This window comes from Polistes fuscatus, unplaced genomic scaffold (genome assembly GCF_010416935.1).
Source record: "Polistes fuscatus isolate 324 unplaced genomic scaffold, CU_Pfus_HIC Scaffold4, whole genome shotgun sequence".
In the NCBI taxonomy this organism is placed as follows: domain Eukaryota; kingdom Metazoa; phylum Arthropoda; class Insecta; order Hymenoptera; family Vespidae; genus Polistes; species Polistes fuscatus.
The window spans coordinates 3925109-3947283 of record NW_025113118.1 but is presented as its reverse complement, the minus strand read 5'-3'; the positions used below and the strand labels follow the sequence as shown (position 1 = coordinate 3947283).

At 33.8% G+C, this 22175-nt stretch overlaps 2 protein-coding genes across 2 annotated transcripts in view; one reads left to right on the top strand and one right to left on the bottom strand.

The window, feature by feature from the left end:
* LOC122521480 (elongation factor-like GTPase 1) overlaps window positions 1–22175 on the bottom strand; it is a 68519-nt gene that overhangs the window by 7918 nt on the left and 38426 nt on the right. The window lies entirely within an intron of this gene.
* On the top strand, window positions 6364–21563 carry LOC122521482 (protein giant-lens). Its single transcript, XM_043642267.1, has 4 exons — window positions 6364–6632; window positions 17906–18126; window positions 18796–18967; window positions 19693–21563. Exons 1-4 carry the CDS (start codon window positions 6387–6389, stop codon window positions 19936–19938), a joined length of 885 nt encoding a protein of 294 aa, XP_043498202.1. The 5' UTR covers window positions 6364–6386; the 3' UTR covers window positions 19939–21563.

Below are 22175 nucleotides of genomic sequence, written 5' to 3'. Positions count from 1 at the left end.
GAACAGGACAGACTTGTCTTAGGCGCCATACAGCCCCCTTTCCCTCCCCCTCCGACCCTCCGTCCCCCTTCGCCCCACCAAGTCATCCTCATGCGATTTTATAACATATTTATGAGCTACGTGACGTTCATCGGAAAGAGGAGCCCCAGTGAGTAATAGTAGTAGTATTAGTAAGTAACAAACAGCTACCGGCTTCCAAAGAGACATTTACCCCACTTTCATCATAGATCGTCTAGGATTATCGCGTATTTTAACGAGCATAATTTATCCAACTACCCGATGACAAACGCCGGCCGGGATTATTCGATGCCATTTGACACGATTAATAAATGGCTTATTTATGGAAATCATATAAATGTTAAGTGTGTATTTATACATATGTGCTCATAATTATGAAAATGGTCCAAGTCAAAATTAAAAAAAAATAAGTTTATTAGTTATTTCACACCACATTATTTGAAACTAAATAAATTCAATGTAATTTTTTTTAGTGTTTGTTATTTCAATATTATATAGAATTCATTTAATGTGCAAATGTAATCCTTTAAATATCTCGAAACAAAAAATATATGACTTAGACCACTTTCATAATTATGGGCACATATGTGTATTTATATATATATATATACTCTAAAAATAATTCCAACAGAGTATAATTATTTTTTTTCATAGTCTCATCTAAAGAGTTCAAGTTTAAATTATCTTATTATTATAAATTATCTTATTATTATAAATTATCTTATTATTAAAAATTATCTTATTATAATTGTCTTTCCGAATGATCTCGTCTTTCGTTTTCATAATACTGTAAGGAAAAAATATTATGAGAAAATGAAATTTAATTGAATATAATTAATAAATAAATAAATAAATACAAGGATTAGATATACCGTTAGATTTAATAGGAAAGATCGAACAACCAGTTGTTGGTTTCGTTGACAACGTTACCGATATCGTTTCCAAGAGAATTACTGAATCGGGCGAAAGGGTACAACAACAACAACAACAGCAACTACTCTACTACTACTACTACTACTTGGGTATTCTAGAATCTAACGACTAGTTTGTAAGAGAAGAGGAAAGGAGTGGAAAGGAGTGGAGAGTAGTGGAGAGGTGAGGTGAGGGAAGAGGTGACCATGGGGAGAAGGAAAGAAGAGAGGAGGAAGAAGAAGGTGAGGGGAGGGGAGGGGGAGTTTGTCGGGACAGGGCAAGCCAAGGTAGGATAGTGTACGATGCCGTGGCCCAACACGAGAACCTAACTTTGGAGTGGGGGTTTACTGAGAAATGGAGAGGGGAGGAGTGAATGGACCGCAGCCTCCATCAATGAACCAGTGTTTCCCAACTACTTTCAAACGAACACCTCTTCTTCTTCTTCTTCTTCTTCTTTCACTTTACCTTTCGATTCTCAATCTTATTCTTATTCTTATTTTTATATTTTTATTTTTATTCTTATTTTTCTTTTTATTCTATTTATATTAAACAATTAATTTTTGTGGCATAAAAATAAATAGGATAAAACGTGGCCATAATTATGAAAGTGGTTTAAGTTAAAATTAAAAAAAAAAGAAAAATAATTTATCAGTTATTTCACAGAACATTATTTTAAATTAAATTAATTCGATATAATTTTCACGATATTGTCAAACATGAAACGTTAGATGGTGTTTGTTATTTTAATATTATATAGAATTCATTTTAGTGTTCATATGGTAATCTTTTAAATATCTCGAAATAAGAGATATATGATTTACAATTAGATCATTTTCATAATTATGAGCACATATATCCCCCGTAAAAAATATATAAATATACGTTTGAAAAGTTTTTCCTATTTTTCTTTCTTTTTTTTTTTTAATTTATATGCTATAATACCATTAATAATAAATCGTGATTTAATTCGAAATAATTGTAATTGAAATATATAATTTCTACTTCTCTTTTTTTTTTGATACTAATAAATTTGGTAATAATTATTTACGCGTTTCTACGATTAAATACAATATTTGTATGTATACTCTATTACATATCTACATTTACGTTAAGTCAAAAGTTAATAATTAATATTTAAACGAATCTGAGTTTATTGCTCTTGAAACAAATAACGAATGAGAATGATGAAGGGGAGGGGGAGGGAAATAAGATTTTAGAAAAAAGTATGCTTTTAGTTAATACTTTTCACACCCTACTTATTGATACTGATTATTTTGTTTCTTTGCAAAGTGACGATTAGTAAATTGAAAAAAAGTAATTGTCTCATGAAAAATGATGAAAATTGATTGAACATAAATTATAAACAAATATATTACCATGAAAGATCGAAATTGGATAATGTTAAGATTCACATAGTCACTTGGTATATGTCCAAAATATTAATGAACCCAAATATTCGATCTTGTTGACACTTCACCGTGTGAAGAATCTTGAACAGTCTCCAATTTTCATTCTATCTTTCACCGGTAACCATAGATAATTAATTTCTCACGAGATACGATATATATATAACAGAAAATTCAAAAGAGAGATATTTATAAAAATTAATTTCAAATAATTAATAAAATTTATATATATATAAAAAAAGAAGAGAGAAAAGAAGAGGCTCGGTCGAAGACGAACAACAACGAGAAAGAAATAATGTATAAAGAAAAAAAAAAAAAAAAAAAGTAAGAAAAAATCATCATCGGAGAAATCGGCGCGAAGATCTTTTCTCGTCCCGAACCCGCCCACGCATTTGTTCGTTCGTTCGTTCGTTCATTCGTTCGGTGGTGGTGATGGTGGTACCGAGCGAATCGATATCATGGCTTCGAGCAAATATCTTTCTCTCTCTCTCTCTCTCTCTCTTTCTCTCTTTTTCTCTTTTTCCATCGTATTACACACATATATAATACACGAGTATTAATTCGAAGCCAGTGGTGAAAACGCGACTCGTTGATACGCCTACGCAAAAACCCTCCCTCCCTCCCTACCTAACTCCCTCCCACCCTCCTGCTGGCTGATGCTGACGCTGGCGTCGTTGCTCGTGTCATACGTGGGCAACGAACTATGTGTGCCATTGCGTGTGCTCTCGTGCATCGAAAGAAAACATCGAAAGGAATTGAAGAGAGAAAGAGAAAGAGAGACAGAGAGAGAGAGAGAGAACGTATCGTGTCTCCTTATACACGGGGTGACGAGGGGGAGGGGGGAGGAATTAAAGGAATGGCATGAAACGTTACTACACACAACCTACTACTATGTAAAGCTCGGAGAGTACTTGCGCAAGTATGTTCAAGTATACGATGTTTATACCTTTTGATCCACGTTACATACCATTTTACGTATTTATTTATCTGTATGTGCATATGTGTGTGTAAGAGAGAAAGAGAGAGAGAGGATCTTGACGTGTGTGTGTGTGGGTGTAAATTCTTTCCCTTTCTTTCTCTTTCTCGTAAACTTACGAAATATAACACGGAATCTACGATAAACCATCATTCAACATCTTGATTGGAATTTTCGAAACTATTCGGCCTAGCTCTTCCTAAACACACACCCACCCCACACCCTACTTTCTCTCTTATTCAATTTATTATTTATTATCAATTTATCATCATCTCGATAATAATTGTACGCCGATTTGATAACACGTGATGATACTGTTCGTTTTACCGTGATGATATTTATCGAACTCGAATTGTTTGTACTTTTGGTTTTTTCTTTTCTAATCATTAGAGTGACTTATAAATTCGTAAAGTTTTTACAATGAATATATCTCATTCGCGCGTATAAGGTAATTTTATTGATTTGAAAACAAAAACATTTGCACACTATCTATCCGAAACAACGCGTAATAAATAATTAAACACGCAAAGAAAATTTTAATTTCACCCTAATATTATTATTTGTCATATTTTTACGGGATAAAGTAATCGATTCGACGTTTATCATCGAATAGTCTGATATTTTTTCGAAATAGGAGACAAAAAAGAAATAAGAAAAAGTCTTTAAGCGAGAATAAAATGTTTTGGAAGCAAGTAAGCAAGCAAGCAAGCAAGCAAGTAAGCAAGCAAGCAAGCAAGGTTTCCTTCTCTCTCCTTTTCTCTTTCTCTGTTTCTCGTATGGAACTCGATATGCGTGTTTCCGAAGGACGTCCGTAATCCTACGTGCCACTCCCGTTGCACCTGGTGGATCCCAGAAGGAGAGAAACGACCTACATGAAGTGGGCCTTTAACGACACTCCGTGAGAGGAGGGGTGGTGACGAGGGAGTTTCCGAGTACGGAAACAGAAAGAACGAAAGAGAAAGAGAGAGAGAGACAGAGACAGAGACAGAGAGAGAGAGAGAGAGAAAAGAATGTATCCCACGAATACGTATACACGCGACAACATGTGGGCCACGCATTCACTTGAGCCAACCTGTGCTCGGTAAACCTGCAACGAGTAGAAGGTATATATATATTCCTTCTAGTATACCACCAAACGGTTTTCTCTCTCTCTCTCTCTCGCTCTCTCTTTCTCTTTTCTTTCATAGTCAAGAATAAAAATAAAAATAAGAATAAGAGAAGTGTTGAAGAAGGAAGAAAAACGCCGCGAGCACGGAAGAAGAGAAGCCGATAGAAGGTTTTTCCCCACTATTGAAACAAACAACACTGGGTGCACACCTCCACCTCTCTCTCTCTCTCTCTCTCTCTCTCTCTAGTTGTTTCACATACACATAATACACTCACACACACAGAGAGACGTGTGCGTAAAGTTAAACGCGTGTTCAAAGAGAGAACACGCGTTCCTACCAATGCGACGGTTCGCATAATTTTACAACCGATCCGTGAGTACGCGCTCTCCTAATGGATAAACAAATAAGGATGCTTCCGAGAAAGCATCGGAGAGTCCCTCTCCTCGAAGGTAAAGAAGAAGAAGAAGAAGAAGAAGAAAAAAGAGAATGAGAGAATGAGAGAGGAACAAAGGGGGAGGGGAGGGGTGTGGGGTTGGGGGGGGGAGAAAACGGCAAAGTTCCCCTCTCTCTTTCTTGAATGACGTTGAACGAACGGAGAGAGAGGGGGGAAGGTGTTCATAGGGGAGGAGAGGGGAGGAGAGGAGAAAGAAGGGTGGCACAAGTTCGATGGAGAAAGAGAGAGATAGAAAGAGGAGAGAGAGAGAGAGAGAGAGAGAAGAAAGGAATAGGTGGGGGCACCCATTCATGCTTTGCCTCTAGCTTAAGAGTCCAGTTCAGCTCACGACATACCTTCGTGTAGCCCGTCAGCGGGATTCTACTCTCTTCTCGTCGAACTCACTCGTAATAGTATTTTCTCGAGTCCTGAGAGAGAGAGGAGCCTTGGTTTAATCGAGTTGCGAGATCGGAAAGAAACAATATAATATATTTCTATTCTATCATCGAGTTTTTATTCGTGCGATTTATTATTATTATTATTATTATTATTATTATTATTATTATAATTATTATTGTTGTTGTTGTTGTTGTTGTTCGTTAACAGTTTGAATCTTGAAATTTGTCGCTATTTTATTTTGTTACTATCATTTACGTTCGTTCGTACGTACGTACGTACGTTCTTTTTTACTTTTCAAGAGATCATGCTAGTAGTAATAGTAGTTCGATCAAATGACCTATAAAGAGAAAGTGTAAGAAGAAGAAGAAGAAGAAGGTGGAATTAAAGTTGGTGGTTGTTTTTTTTTCTTTCTTTCCTTTTTTTACCCCCTCTCAAAGAACAATATTACACTTTGAAGGGTGTCTTGAAGAGAAGATTCAATTATATGTAATATTAATAATAATAATAGTTATATATATATACGTTTGGTGATAGTGCAGCGAAAGGACGACACGAACAATTTCATTGTTTTTTTTGTTCTTAATCTTATCAAGTAATAATTCTCAAATACAAGAATATAAGAAGAATAAGAATAAGAATTGTAATCTGCTTCGAATCTTACATGTTAATTTTGGAATGTTAAGTAAAAGCAAAAGAAGAAAAATATAAAACAAACGAGGAAGAAGGAAGGAAAAAAAAGGAATAGAAAATAATTAATTAATTAATTAAATAAACAAATCAATCAATAAATCAAGGGAAAAAAAAAGGAAAAGGAAAAGGAAAAAGGTCGCAGTGGGTCAGCCGTTCGTTGCATGTCTCGTCTATGTTAACTTAGAGTATGTACGTGCAAAGTGTAAACCGCACGTAGAGTCGACCCCGGGGCGGTGGGGGGGAGGAGGAGGAAGAAGAAGAAGAAGAAAAAGAGAAAGAGAGAAAGATAAAGAGAGAAAGAGAGAGAGAAAAAGAAGGCAAAACTCGTCGTTAAACCGACACACGAGAAAAGGATAAAAGAAGTTAGTGAAGGAGGTGTGGAGGTGGTGGTGGTGGAGGAGGAGGAGGTTAAGGTGGAGGTGGTGGAAGTTGGATTGCGGAGGATGGAGAATCTCTTGTTGTATCTCGTGGCGATCGCCGGGATCGTTCGTAAGAGCCAAGGTAGCTTATTGGGTGTTGGCCTCGACGAAGCTGGGGAAGAGTTCCTCAACGAGTACCTGTCCTTAGACGAAAACAGATACCTAGCCGAATTGCAAGAATTTCAGGACGCAGCAATCGAGATCGATCTTATTGGCAATAAGAAACATCGTTTACCTCATCAGGAACCTAGGGTACTATATCAAATTGGGGTAAGTTATATTATATACGATTTATAAATCATTTCGATTATATTATTTGAATTGTGTAATGCGTTAAAAAAGAATTCATTTGTAATTTCAAGACGATTATTCATCATTTGAATTCATTTATTATATTCATTCAAATTATTATATTTCTTTTTTCTATTTTTTGAATTCAAACAAACACTATCTAGGAACGAATTAATATGATATTACCTCTCGTTTGATCAATGAAACAATTTATTTCGAATAATAATATTGAATATATGAAAATAGATTGCTTGACGGTACGGGGAGGGGGCGGGATTGGTTTGTTCAACAATTAAAAGAACATTTTGTTCTATTCGTTCATTATTTTCAACAATTGTCTCGCAATAACTGAGATCAAGGTTGTATTGTTCTGTTGAAACAATTTATCGTTTTTATCTCTCTCTCTCTCTCTCTCGTAAGGCTTCAATTTACGCGAATATTCAGGTTAACCTTCGTTACGAAAAAAGAAAAAAAAAGACAAAAAATTCCATAATCTTCCTTGTAAAAGTTAGTAATAGAAACAGTAGTAATGGAATAAATTCTGCCGTTCTTGTGAATTCTCTATGCGTAAAAGATCGATGAAGCAAGCTATGACTTATTTTGTAAGATATCACGTTCTTACAACTTACGTTATGCGATACTTACAATCTATTGAGATTCGCAACTAGTTGATGCATGTATACTTTTCACATACACATACACATATGTATATATAATGTTAGCATACGCGATGAAGTAACGCGAGAATGAGCATACTCGTTGATTCTCAGGAAAAACTGATGAAAGATATGAAACGAAAGAAAGACTAATCTATAATAATAATAATAATATTAATAATAATAATAATAATAATAATAATAATAATAATAATAATAATTCACGTCTTAATAATCCTTTTATTTCCACGTAATTTCTTGCTATTATCTATTACTAAATACTAAGAAGACGTATTTAACAATTAGAACACATGCGAACAATAAGTAATCACCCCAGCCTGACCGTTGTTGTTGTTTCTACGATTCGATTGATTTCACGATCACGATCGAACGTAAACGAAACGTGAATGAAATACCATGAACGAGAAGAGAATAATATCATTTTCTTACCTTAAACAAATCCAACGGTAAATTCTAACCAAAATACATAAATACTTAATGACCAATTGAATATCCCTTCTAGAATTGGTAATTACAAATTTAATTGAGAAAATCGTTTGAAAAATACATTCCAAAAAAAAAAAAGAAAAAAAATAATATGCATTCGTGATAAAGAATTGTACTGGAATGTACTAATGAATATTCCACACACAAAAATTGAATTAATATTAATAAATATATATATATAAAATAAAATAAAATAAAATAAAATAAAATAAAATAAAATAAAATAAATAAAGTAAATATTGTTTGTAATATTAACGATACGACAAACATAAAATGATTTAATTGATCAACTTATTTGAAATAATACGGAACAAATTGAGATTATAATTGATAAACGTCTACCAAAAGTGTACAAATGAATGAGGATAAATCTTTTCCAAAAAATATAAAGAAAAGATATTTGGATTGAGATCTTTGTTGAACGAAAAGAGAAAAGGGAAAACTAAAAAAAAAAAAATCAGAAACAAAAAGATAACAAAATGGATTCGCAAAAGGACACGATTTTCTTTTCAATGAGCTGAACAACAACACTCTAATGACAAATGACATATTTCTCTCTCTCTCTCTGTCTCTCTCTCGTACTTTCTTTTAACTCTTTCTGTTAAAGAACGACGAACTTTCTCGAGGCCTCGATAACTCGAGCCACGATGTGACATTCCGGGGGATACGAGGCTAAATTACCCGCTTTACGATTGCGAGGAGGGAGGAAAGGGGAAGAAAAGGGCAGGGGGGGGAGATTGTCGCGGTGGTGTGCGGAGGAGGAGAAGAAAAGGGGGTAAAAAGTTAGCCGCGAGCTAAGAGTGGCGCCCACTCGGCGACGTTCGAACCTGTTGCCTCGTCCTCGTCCTCGTCCTCGTCCTCATCCTCGTATTCCTTGTCCTTGTCCTCCTCCTCCTCGTCGTTATCGTTGTTCTCTTCTTTTTCTTTTTCTTCTTCTTCTTCGTCGTTGTCGTCGTTGTTTCTGACTATTTCGCTAATTTTACGCAAAGTTACGCACCTGTGGGTATTACGCGGGTCTCCCCCCCTTCCATTAAATTTTCTTCTCCGTTATATTATCTCATTTTATTTTTCTTTATCTCATTGCACCTACGCTATTTGCACGAGTCTACTACTCTTTAACGCGCACGTTCGTTCGATTAAACTAAAGAATTAATGGGTCTTAAGTGAAAGAAATCCAATCCCCCCTTCCTTCTCTCTATACATGCATGTATGCATATATGTACGTACGTATGTATGTATGTATGTATGATCAATGCATGTGTGTATATATGTATGTATGTATGTATGTATATTTGAGTGTATGTATGTATGTATGTATGTATGTATGTATATTTGAGTGTATGTATGTATGTGTATATAGATGAGTGTGTGTATGTATGTATGTTTGTATGTATGAGTGTATGTGTGTAAGTAATAAGAAAAAGAAAGAAAAGATGAAAATAGAGTGAGTGAGTGAGTGAGTGAGTGAATGAGTGAGAGAGTGAGAGAGAGAGAGAGAGAGAAAAGTATATTCGTTCAGAAGTACCTGTTCCATTCATAACGAACTTGTACGAGTATAGAAAGAAAGAGAGAGAGAGAGAGAGAGAGAGATAGTTTCTTGTTATTTTCAAACAGCTTCTGAAGGAATGTCACCTTTGCTGTCGATCTCGGTGACGTGTTTTTCTTCGACTACGACGACGACGACGACGACGACGAGGAGGAGAAATGTCTTCTGTCTTTATTTTTCTTATTTGATAACCTCGAGAAAATAAAGAGTGAGAGAGAGAATAAAGAAAAACGTATAGGGACAAAGTTGGCAAGTTTTCTTTTCGAAACGATCGCACCCCAACCCTTTATCCTTACCCTTACCCCTATTCCTACCCTTTTAACGTTCAGTGTGTTGTTTTGTCTTGTCTTGTCTCTTGATAAGTTGCATTTAAAAGAGAGAGAGAGAGAGAGAGAGAAATATATGCGAACTTGAGTAATCACCGAGCTAGTATAAACGATTAACTTACGAGGTAGTACGGGTTAGCTTTAACAAGTAGTGGACGGGACAATGGGTATTGTCGATTGACTCGATGACGATGATACACCATCATTCGTTCAGCTTTTCTCTTTATCCGAATGAGTGAGTAAGTTTTTTTTTTATTCCTTTCCTTTCCTTCCTATAACACGTTGTTCCTTTTGGATTTCTTTTTTTTTTATTTTTTTAAGTAATTTTTTGTTGTTGACGTGAATATAGATTGACACGGTGAGTTGTTAAGTTCAAAAGAATGTTACAATGATAAGTGTAAAAAATGGATAATATATATATCTGTTATAAGAATAATCATATTATTATTATTATTATTTATTTATTTCTTACTCCGCCCCTTTCGGGTTTGGAGGGCTAATCATATTATTATTTAACAAAATTTGATTCCTAAATTATAAGGGTAGAAGCTTATTGGTCTACGTACTAAATTTGAATTTTTAAGCATACGTTGATTTAATAAAAAATATAAATTGTTATCATAAATGAAAATAAAATTACTAGAATAAATTAATTCGGATCATATTGTTATATATGAATAATAACATTTTTACGATAGTAAATAAATCGTACAAATTCTTAACGTTTCTTTTTTTCTTCTAATTCTTTTTTCGTTCCACTTTCACAGTCCACCGTCTTAATTATCGTTGTGTTAACGTTACGTAAATGTATTAGTTAAATGGTACTCTTTTTTCTTTTTCTTTTTTTTTTCGGTTCAATTGCATTCACTTTATGAGATGTTTAGTTAGTAGTATTCATCTTGACGATTACAAGAGAGAAAGGAACATTAGTAGTCACATACCAATTTACTGCAATTTCTAGCACCCGAGAAGTCATTTAGGTGCTCGTTTCCCCCCCCACTCCCTTCCTACCATTCATCCACCCACCATCCCCTTCTTCCTCTTTCTTTCTTTTTGTTTTTCTCTCATTGTAAGAGAGATAACCAGGAATTATAGTTACTTAACAGTGACGGTGCGTAGAACGAATTAAATACTACGCTTAAAATGAGTAGTGAAAATGGCCCGGTTGTCTGTTCCTGGATATACTGTTGACTACTACTACTACTATTACTACTACTACTACTACTACTACTACTACTACTACTACTACTACTACTACTACTACTACTACTACTATTATTACTACTACTATTATTATTATTATTACTACTACGTTATGTATTGTTGTTGTTGTTGTTGTTGTTGTTGCAAGCTAGTAGTAGACGTAACGAGACTTTCCGTTAGCAGAGTCACGTTCGCATATTATTCCCCCGTCCCGTAACGTTTCATCGCGTCAATTAAACCATTTTCCCTTTTTTTATTTTTTCCTTCATCCCTACCACGACCATCACCACCATCACCTCCTCCTGCTTCTTCCCTCTGAACAAGTTTCAAAGCAATAGAATAACGTGTACTCTGCTAGCAGAATTTCAAGCTTCTTTTCATTCATTCATTCATTCATTCATTCATTCATTCATTCATTCATTCGAAGAATATCCTACAAAAGGAAAATATCAAAAAGGTATATATTTTTCTTCCCTTTTACAAAAAAAAAATAAAATAGAAAACTACCCTCTACCGTCAAAATCTATCTGTACCCCTTCGTTGCTTTTCATAATAAATAAAAAAAATATAAATTTATAAAAAAAATATAAATAAATTTTCATAATAAATAAAAGAACACGTTAAACGTATAGAATATTAGTATTTATATAAATAACGTTTAGAATGAATGAAAAAAAAATGAAGAATATCTAAAAAAGGGAATAGTTTCGAATCTAACAATTCGATTCCTATTTTTTTTTCTTTTTTTTTTTTACAAGAAAAAAGGTAAGAGGGAAGAATGAATGAAAGAAAGAGATAAAAATAGATATATAAATATAAATATAAATATAAATATAAATCAACAAACGTGGAAGGAAAATGAAACGAACGGGTTAAAGGTTTGACGATTATTCTTATTCAATAATTCTCAAAGAAGAAGAAGAACAAGAAGTAGCAATGAAATAAGATGAAGATAAAGATGAAAAAGAAGAAGTAGTAATAAAAAAAGATGAAGATAAAGATGAAGAAGAAGAAGTAGCAATGAAAAAAGATGATGAAGAAGAAGAAGAAGTAGCAGTGAAATAAGATGAAGATAAATATGAAGAAGAAGAAATAGCAATGAAAGAAGATGAAGAAGAATAAGTAGCAGTGAAATAAGATGAAGATGAAGATGAAGAAGAAGCAATGAAAAAAGATGAAGAAGAAGAAGTAGCAGAAGTAGCAGTGAAATTAGATGAAGAAGAAGAAGTAGCAGTGAAATAAGATGAAGATGAAGATGAAGAAGAAGCAATGAAAGAAGATGAAGAAGAAGTAGTAGTGAAATAATATGAAGATGAAGATAAAGAAGAAGAAGAAGTAATGAAAAAAGATGAAGAAGAAGAAGAAGTAGCAGTGAAATAAGATGAAGATAAATATGAAGAAGAAGTAGAAGTAGCAATGAAAGAAGAAGAAGAAGTATCAGTGAAATAAAATAAAGAAAAAGTAGAAGTAGCAATGAAATAAGATGAAGATAAAGATGAAGAAGAAGAGGTAGCAATGAAAGAAGATGAAGCAGAAGAAGTATCAGTGAAATAAAATAAAGAAAAAGAAGAAGTAGCAATGAAATAAGATGAAGATGAAGATAAAGATGAAGATGATGAAGAAGAAGAAGAAGAAGTACCAATGAAAGAAGAAAAAGATGATGAAGAAGAAAAAATAGATCTTCCTACTCTCTCTCTCTTTCTCTCATTTTTGTCTTTCTTTTGGATCATGCGAGAGAGAGAGAGAGAGAGAGAGAGAGAGAACTCAAAGAGGAATCGTACCCTCTCTCTCTCCGTCGTTCTCGGTCATCCGTGGTGGTGTATGCGTAGCCGAGTGCCAGGTGTCATGTTCATTGCGGTCGTGAGAGAAGCGAGAGACGCGTGAGAACTTCCGGGTGGGTTCGCGAGCTTCTTCCGGTCCTTCTATTATCCCATTTTAGTTTACCGCCACCGTTTCGATGCGTCCTCCTGTATATTTCTACTCCTCCCCCTCCCCCTCCCCTCCTCCTTCTTTTCCTCCTCCTGCCGTAACACATCCCCCCTCCCTTTCTACATCCCCCTACACCCTACCCTACCCTTCCAGAAGAAACGCCTGTTTTTCGTTTCCTGAAGAAAAAAAAGAATAAGGAGAACGATCTGGGTGTGAGGGGGGATGGGAGGGTGAGGGTTAGCAAATGGGAAGGAAGAAGAGTCTCTTCTTTAAAAGAGGAAAAAGAAAAAAGACGAGAAGAAGAAGAAGCTGTTACGCATTTAACGTTATGTTGTCCTTTTTTTTTTTTATCAATGAGATGTGATTGTGTGATATAGGATTGATGGATAAATAAGTTATATGGTAAAAAAAATTCATTGTAATATTTTTGAATTAATTGGGAGACACGTTAAGTGAATACATTTAAGATGATAGACTTTTTGTATAATAAAACGCGTAATGATTTTCGTGAATTTTTTTTTTTTCTAATTTAGTTAGTTATATTCGGATGTCATTATATGTAAATATAAAAAAAAGAAAAATATATATATTTATTGATTAATTTTTAAGTGGATAATTAATATTGTAAATAATTATTATTCGGAATTTCTTAAAAAAAAAAAAAAAAAAAAAAAAAAACTATAATCTTTAAAAATATATTGATTATATATAAATAAATGAAAATATTTATATATAATAATATTTTAATTTTATTAATATATAATAAAAAAAAATATATATATAAATAAAAAATGGTACAAAGGATATACTAAGTCATTTTTCGATTATTTGTTTTAATAATAAATAATATAAGCAGAATATAGTAGAATGTATCAATAGTGTTCGAATAATAGAACGTTCGAATATTAGATCGTCGGGTAACTAAAGGTTCCACCGTATTTCGTTCATTCAATCTTTCCTTTTCCTTTTTCTTTTTCTTCGTCTTCTTTTTCTTCGTCGTCATCGTCGTCGGTTACCTCTAACCCACTTTTCTTCTCCGTTCGATCGAACTCGACTTCCGGTCGGAAAGTTTCCGTTATATTATAGTACAAATACTAATCCACCTATTTCGAATTTACTATAAGAATATCGTTCCATTTATTTATTTATTTTTTTTTCTTTTTCTTCAATTTCCTAATCCTTACAACAAATAATAGAATATTTTCTTTGATAGGAAAAAAAAAATAAAAAAGATAAATAAATAATAATAATAAGAAAAAAAAACAAGAAATCTTGTACAGAAAAAAAAAAAGAAAAAGGTGCAATTTGATAACACGGAAGGGAGGAGAAGAAAAAGAAAAAGAAAAAGAAAAAGTAAAAAGGAAGAAAAAATAAGAAGTACTACCACCAGTAGGGTGGTGGTGGTAGAAACGATGGTGGTTATGGGTGGTGTTGTTAGTGGTGTGCTAGTGTTGTTAGTGGTGGTGGTGTTGTTGTTGGCAGGATAGAGAAGAGGGAGCGGCCAAGAGATAAAAAAAAAAACAAAGAAATAAAAAAACATCGAAGGAAAGATAGTAGACGGACGTGGTAAAAAGTCGAATGCTCGGTGGTAAAACGGCGGAAGAGCGTTTCCTCGAACAGACTCGAAAGCCAACTACTACTACTACTACTACTACTCTACTACTACTATTACTACTACTACTACTACTAACTTTATCTTCTCTCTCTCTCTCTTTCTATCAGTAACACGACTCAGCGATGGCCTAACTGCCGTGGCTCACGCATGTGCACGCACGCACGCACCTTTTCGTGCAACTCGATCACAGGGTTCTGGGGGGGTCGAGCGGTTGGTGGTAGGGGAGGGTGGTGGTTAATGTAAAACGATTTGTTAAATCATCTTCGATTATTGGCACTCGTTTAAAAAGGTGTGTCGTCTTTTTTTCTTTTTTTTTGTTTTTTATTTTATTTCAAGGATTAGGCGTTAAGGAAATTGATTCTTCTTTTTTTCTTTTTCTTTCTCCTTTTTTTTTCGGTACGCAACATTTTTATACGCAACTATTGAGATTTATGACTCTCGAGATTTATCTCTCGTTTCGTGTAACCGGGTGGGGGGGAGGAAGATCATCGATTGATTGAGACACGTCGTTTTAAGGATTACAAAGAGTAATAAAAATTAAATAAAAAAAGAAAAAAAGAAGAAAAAAATGAAAAAGTCAAGATTAATCGTAAAGAATCTTTGGTTAGATATATACCTGAACTGCTAAGCGAATAAGATGACGACGAGGAAGAGGTGGAGGAAGAAGGAGTGGGAGGGGAGGGTGAATACGAAGAGTAGGACGAGTGGTGAGACACACAAAAGGGTTCACGACGCGCCGAATTAGTCTCTCTCGGCGGTAGTGAAATAATGGCTGAATAGGTTTCCTCGAGAAATGGCGGAAGTCGTTCGATGAATGAGCCGGAAGACCTCACTCCGAACCTTACAATGGTGACCACCACCGTACCGATCCCGGTATTACGGATCAAAACATCCTTACCGATCCAACAGATCCTTCCGCGATCTGTCGTCGTCGTCGTCGTCGTCGTCGTCGTCTCTTCTTCTTCTTCCTTCTCTTCTTCTTCTTCTTTCTACCTGGCGACACTAATCGAAAACGACTGCGCCAAATCGTCTCCGTAGACCGAGGATCCGACAAATCCACACTTCTCCACGACGGGAAGTCAAATGTCAGATCATTTTTTTTTTGTTTCCTTTCCTAACCCCCTCCCAACCCCCCCCCCACCCCGCGTATTACACCGGTTTCTCAACGAACGTTAAATTTTCTTGACAACTTTTAACACTTCGCTAACGACCGTTCTTCTTCTTCTTCTTTCTTTTTTCTTCTTTTTTTTTTCATGAAATTTCTCGCGATTCATTGGTGAAACGTAAAAAAGAAGAATGGCAATGAGATTTGCTCGCTTTTTGTTTCTTTTTTTTTTTTTTTCAATCTCTTTTCGTAACTTTCGTTGCTTTCGTAAGCTTTGCGCAAAGGTAACTCGCCATGAAAAATATCATACCCTGTTGAATTATGAAACTTATTTTAACAAGATAAAAAGAAAAATACTACCTTTACAATATATATCAATTGTTAGGTTAACAAATATTTGGATTTTTCATTCCCTCCCCCCACCCACCCCTAAAAAATAAAATATATAATAATATGTTAAAGATTTTAGGTGTTAAAAAAAACATTTATGACGAACATAAAAATCGTTGTTAAAAAACAAAACAAAAAGAAGGAAAAGAAAAGAAAAGAAGAGAAAAAAGATGTCGGAGACGACGGCGTACCCCCACCACTCGCTACTTCCCCCACCACCGAGAAAGCGCAAAGAGCTATTCGTCCTGTTCTCTTGTAAGCGCTTCTCTCATTCGGAGGTTGTCAATCCGGTCAATGAGGCAATCACGTACGTCCTGTCCAGCTCTACGTACGTACATACGAACGTACGACGTTCGAGCATGGCGCAGAGAGAAGAGAGTCTTCTCTCTTCTTCCCTGTCTCTCTCTCTCTCTTCTCTCTTTCTCTCGTTAATCCGATCTCGTCGGCTTTTACTCGGTCACGATTGGTCATTGACATTGCGTCGCTGCTGCTCCTCGGAAATCAGGGACGTCCTCGTCGTGCCAACACGATAACAACACCAATCTTTGCACCACCATTTCGTTTATTATTATTTGCTTTCTTCTTCCCACCCCCCGCCCTCCGCCCATTCTCCCACTCTCCTTATATCACCGTCTCTTTTGAAAAGACGTAAAGGGGGCGGAGGAGGGGGATTTATACGAACAATTCGACGTTAATTGGTTCGAATTAACATCCTTCGTAAAAGGGGTGGGGGTGGAGTAGGTGGGTTAGGGGAAAAGTGAGAAAGAAAGAGGAAGGGGAGAGGAAGAAGCATATCTTTCGTTCAAATTTGTTGTTTTCACAAAAATATTGATTGATTTTTTTTTATTATTAATACTTATATTTGTTGAACCATAAAATAATAATAATAATCCGACGATCAACAAAAGAAGCGTTCTCGTAGATCCGATATTTTTTTCTTTTCTTTTTTTTAAGGGATGCCTCAGTTTTCTTTTTTATTTTTGATTTATTTTTGTATTTTATATATATATATATTCATCAAACAAAAAATATCGTTTGTATATCTACGTTAAAAGTAGTATATATATATATAAGATGGGGGTTATTTACTTAGGTACGAGGTAAACTTATCGAAAGCTAGTCGTCTCAAAGGCGACCGGAAGTCCGTTGCCGCGAAAACACGTTCTTAGAGAGAGAGCTGGGGCAAGGAGAGGCACGTTTCGTTTCTAACAGGCACGAACGATCCAGAAATGGGAGCCGGTCGACCCTGAATGATATGGCTTCGTGGCGTGACGAAGATCAACGCCGTTTCTTTTCGAACAAATCCCCAATACCTTCTTTTTTTCTTATCCCCTCACCCCAACCCCCAAACCCCCAACACCAAGCCCCTAGACGATTTTTGATTTCTTCTCCTTCTTTTTAGTTTTCAATAAAAGATAGCGAACTTGTTATAGACAAAAGTATGTGGGGGGTGTATATATGTATATATACAAATATGGATTATGTGTATGTGTACTACTCGTTTAAAAATCGTAAAGCATGCGTGTCTGATGTATGAGAGGGGTAAGGGAAAGGGTAGGGAGATCTGGTCTTGCAACAGGCGAATTGTTGTTAGTTGGCACGTGATATAGTTTCTTAACTAATGTTAAGAAACTTGGTTTGCACGTGACGGAAACGTCTAATCCCTTTTTCCACGCGAATTAACATTAGAGTTGATATTTTCGATAATATATATCTGGTGTGATACTTTCGAATAAACAGGCGTAGGCAGGATATGTCTGTTGTTGATCAGTCGCGAATCCTGTTTAACTTTTACGTAATGATGATAATCAATCATTCTATCCGATCTACAATATTTTCATTGATTTTTTGTTTATCCTTTATCTTTAGCACCGATCGATTATTATTATTATTATTATTATTATTATTATTATTATTATTATGTGATCAGATTATTATGTTTTTGACAGATTAGTTTGAATTGATTTTTTTCTAGGACAGCGAAGAAGAATTGCCAGAGTGTTCGGATCGTAGCGAAGTATGCAGCAAAGTGGATCTTTATGGTGCACCATGGGTCGAGAGACAATGTCGTTGTCCAGGTGGCCGTGCTTGTCCTAGTAGCCTTCACGCGGATGATGGACACACGATAGTCGATAAAACTCGACAATATAAATTATGCGAACCCGTTAAAAGGCTTCCCATTTGTCGATATTTCAAGTGAGTAATGGTGTCCGTACTTATTTTATCGATGTTTCAACAACACATTGCTGCGAACGTATGACGAGTATAATATATCTCGTTTTTCGTATTTTATTTAAAAAAAAAAAAAAAAAAAAAAAAAAAGAAAAAGTAATTAAGAGAAAGAAACAAACAAAAAATAGCCAGATCATTAGGTACAGTGGGTGTCAACAAATGTTTCCTATACGATTACGTATTAAGTGGCGTGTTGATTTTGATATTACAAGTAACCCTATAACGAGATAAATAAGTTCCTAAAAAATATCATGTTGAGTGAAACCGTGTTATATACGAGACCCCCCCCCATAGTTCATTACTCCGCGTTATTTATTTAATTAAAGTATTTAATTTTATTAATTTATTTTATTTTAATTTTTTCCGCATTATTTATTTAAGTAAAGTAATTTATTAATTACTTCGCGTTAATTATTTTCAATTAATTTAATTTTTAGATATGTTATGCATAAAAATTCATGTTAATCAATTTGTCAGAATTTTCTTATCGTGTTATGGTTCCCCTCCATAATTATATAAGTCGTGTTAAAGGGTACCACGTGATAGGAGGGTTATGTGATACTTTCAATAATGACGTAACCTCATAACATTTTTGTTTTATTGGAAATAATTTGAGGATAATAATTGTTTCAGGGACGTCACGTGGACGTTGGCACCCGGAGGAGGACCAGCTAACGCAACGGTGCAACGTGTACATTGCCGATGTCGTCCCGGTAGTGTACCCTATCTCGTCCGAAGACAACCCCATATCTCTCCCGAGGGGAATTCTGGATTCATATATGCTTTTGCCTGTTCGCCACAAAGCGTAAGTAATTGTTCATGTATACAAATTCATATATTTTTAACTATTATTTTCATTTCTTATTGATCAAATGTTCCCCCCCTCCACTTTCTCCTTTTCTTCCTACGGTACTACAAATTGATTCTATCACTTATATTTCATTTAATATCAAATTTTGATACTATAATAATAGATAAGAAAAATAGTACTTTATATTATATTTATCTGTACTTGTATTAATTAAATTTTACTTATTACCATGTATTTTTGATATTACTAACATTATATTAATTAAAACTAATGATCATTTTTAATAATAACGATAAGAAATTTCATTGATTATCTCGATTATAATATATTATATTTTTATGTTCACGTAAATAATGAATTTAGTGATCAAAAATAAAAATGATGGTACCAAGGACAGATATAATATATAAGTACATGATTCGTTTCATAAATTTATATATTATAATATACAGAGGGTTAATTAATCAATAAATAAATTACCAAAAACGAAATAATAAACCCTCTATATATTATAATGTACAAAAAGTTAATTAATTAATCAATCTATTATCAAAAACAAAAATCATTAACCAAGAACAAATATAAACGAGTACACGATTCGTTCTACAATATACAGAGTGTTAATTAATTAATTAAAAATGAAAGATATTAAATGGAGAAGTAGAAACGTAATATTATGAAAGAAAAATAAATGAATTAGACATTTTGTCTCGTTACAGAGGCTACGTTGTCAGCACAAGGAACCCTGTAGGTTGTTCACCGTTCGTAAAAGAAGGAGTTCGCAGTTGGAAGAAGTTAATGCCTCGCCTCTTTGCCAATGTCCCAGGGGACATCGTTGTCCAAGACGTCACACGGATCCTGGATCATTGCCGGCAAGATCTTATTCTGGCATATTGGAGATCAAAACTTATAGCGGTTACTGCGTACCTTCTTCGCATCATCCTGAACCAGTCTACACAGTTTGAGAAAAAAAAGAGAGAGAGAGAGAGAGAGAGAAATCTAACGAGAGTGAAAAAAACAAGGATAACAAATATTTCTTCTTCTTCTTCTTCTTTTTATTCTTATTCTTTTTTTTTCTTTCCTTCTACCACAATTTATTATCTTCGTTAGAACATTAATATTCTCAACGAACTAACTAACAGAATTTTTCTCGTCGTAAGGATTTCTTATCGATCATTCTGAGAAATTAGGGAAGAATATCGACGATTAAACAAAATTGGTTAGGTAAAATAGAAACGAATGGGGGACGACGAGTAAAAAGACATTTGTTTTCAAAATCTTAATCATAATTATATATTTAGGAATAAGATAATTTCATTGTGACGTGAACGCAAAAAGAAAAAAAAGAAAAAACAAAGTGCGAGAAAGTGGTGTATTCGTCTGTCGAAGATATTTATTATTATTATTATTACTATTATTATTATTATCATCTTGTTTTTTTCTTCTCATTTTCTTTTAAACATCTAACGGAAGAAAGAAAAGAAATAGGTAGGGGAGGGGCAAAGGGGTGTGTGTGTGTGTGAAAAATTCGTTCGCGGTGCGACGATCTTAATTTCTCATCTCTCAAATTGACATTCGCGACAATCATGCGCGAGGAATTGTTTGTAAAGAGCTTTAAAGTATCGTGAAAAAGGAAAAAAAAAAAAAAAAGAAAAAAAAAGGAAAAAAAAAGATCTTTTCTTTGATATTGTGTACGTATGAGTTAGGATGTTATTTCGTTGCTATGTTTATATTATTGATAGTTAACAGTTTTGTATAAACAGAATGTTATAGTTCGCGTTCGTTTCGATAATTATTTCGAATCCTGTTATATACATATAGATATATAATTATATATAGAAATATATATATATATATATAGTTACACGTATATGTATATTAATAAGTATAAATTTCGAGCGAGTATCCTCGAGTAAAGGAATCGATTATCGAATCGAAAAAAAGGAAACTCGGTTACCTGGAAATACTCTCCTCCATTATCAACTTTCATAAAATAAATCATTTAGTTAGTTTGTTTCATTATCCCTTAGCTAGCGTTACATAATTTATGTTAAGCTTATTGTATTATTATTATTATCAATATTATTATTATTATTATTTTGATTATTATCATTATTTGTTAATTTAATTTAATCCATGAAATTTTTTTTAATTATGTCGAAAGTGGCAAGTTCCAGGCAAACAGGTTCTAATTACTATTATTATTATTACTTATTATCATTATCGATATAAAGTTATTATTATTAATGTCATCATCATCACCATCATTATCATCATCATTTTGATAATTGCATTATTATACGCTTAAAGAAGCAATCACTTCGATTGGATTTTGATGTATCGTTTTGTTAAGATATTCCGCTTTCCTCATACTCGACATTCTATCACATTCATTTCTTCGATAAACACATTATTATTAATATTATTGTATAATTATTTTTGATTTTAATTATTACTTGTAGATATATATCAATATTGATTATGCTACTTTTAGTTTTAGAGATCGTTCGATGATGAAAAGCCGGCTTAAACACATCGACGTTACTCGTGTTTGTATAATTTACATTAATTTAAATAAAGTATATCGCCTTATCTGTTGAAATAAAAAGAACAAAACGTGACGGAGGGTTTGTCGTGAATTTTTTTCAATTAGAAAATTAGAAAATTTATTTAAAATTTACAGCGATCGTCGGTAAGGTAGAACGCATCTCGCGATCGGTATATCAATCCTTTAGTTTGAGATCGCGACCGTGAGATGTCAGGTCGGAATTAATTTTCTAATATAGATGGAGCTAGTAGTTAGAATATAAAAAAATATCTCATTTTAAAATTGCAACCTTTTCGAGATAAGAGAAAAAGATAATTATTTAGATAATTTATATTGAAAAACATGTCTACAATCGTATTAAAATCTAACGATACTTCTTCAGAAAGGAAATTATTTTAATATTACCCTTAAATTATATATAAATGTTATACCTTTCGTACTTTGATTTTAATTATCGTAAACAATTAAAACTCGTATATACGGAACGGTATTTATAATAATATAAAAATGTAAGAACAGAATTATAACCAAAAAAAAGAAAGAAAAAAAAAAGAAAAAGAAAGAAGAAAACGAAAATAAAAAAATAAAAAAATTTATCATTATAGATTAAAGAAAGGAACTACTACGTCGCAGAGAATGAAGATGTTTCGAAAC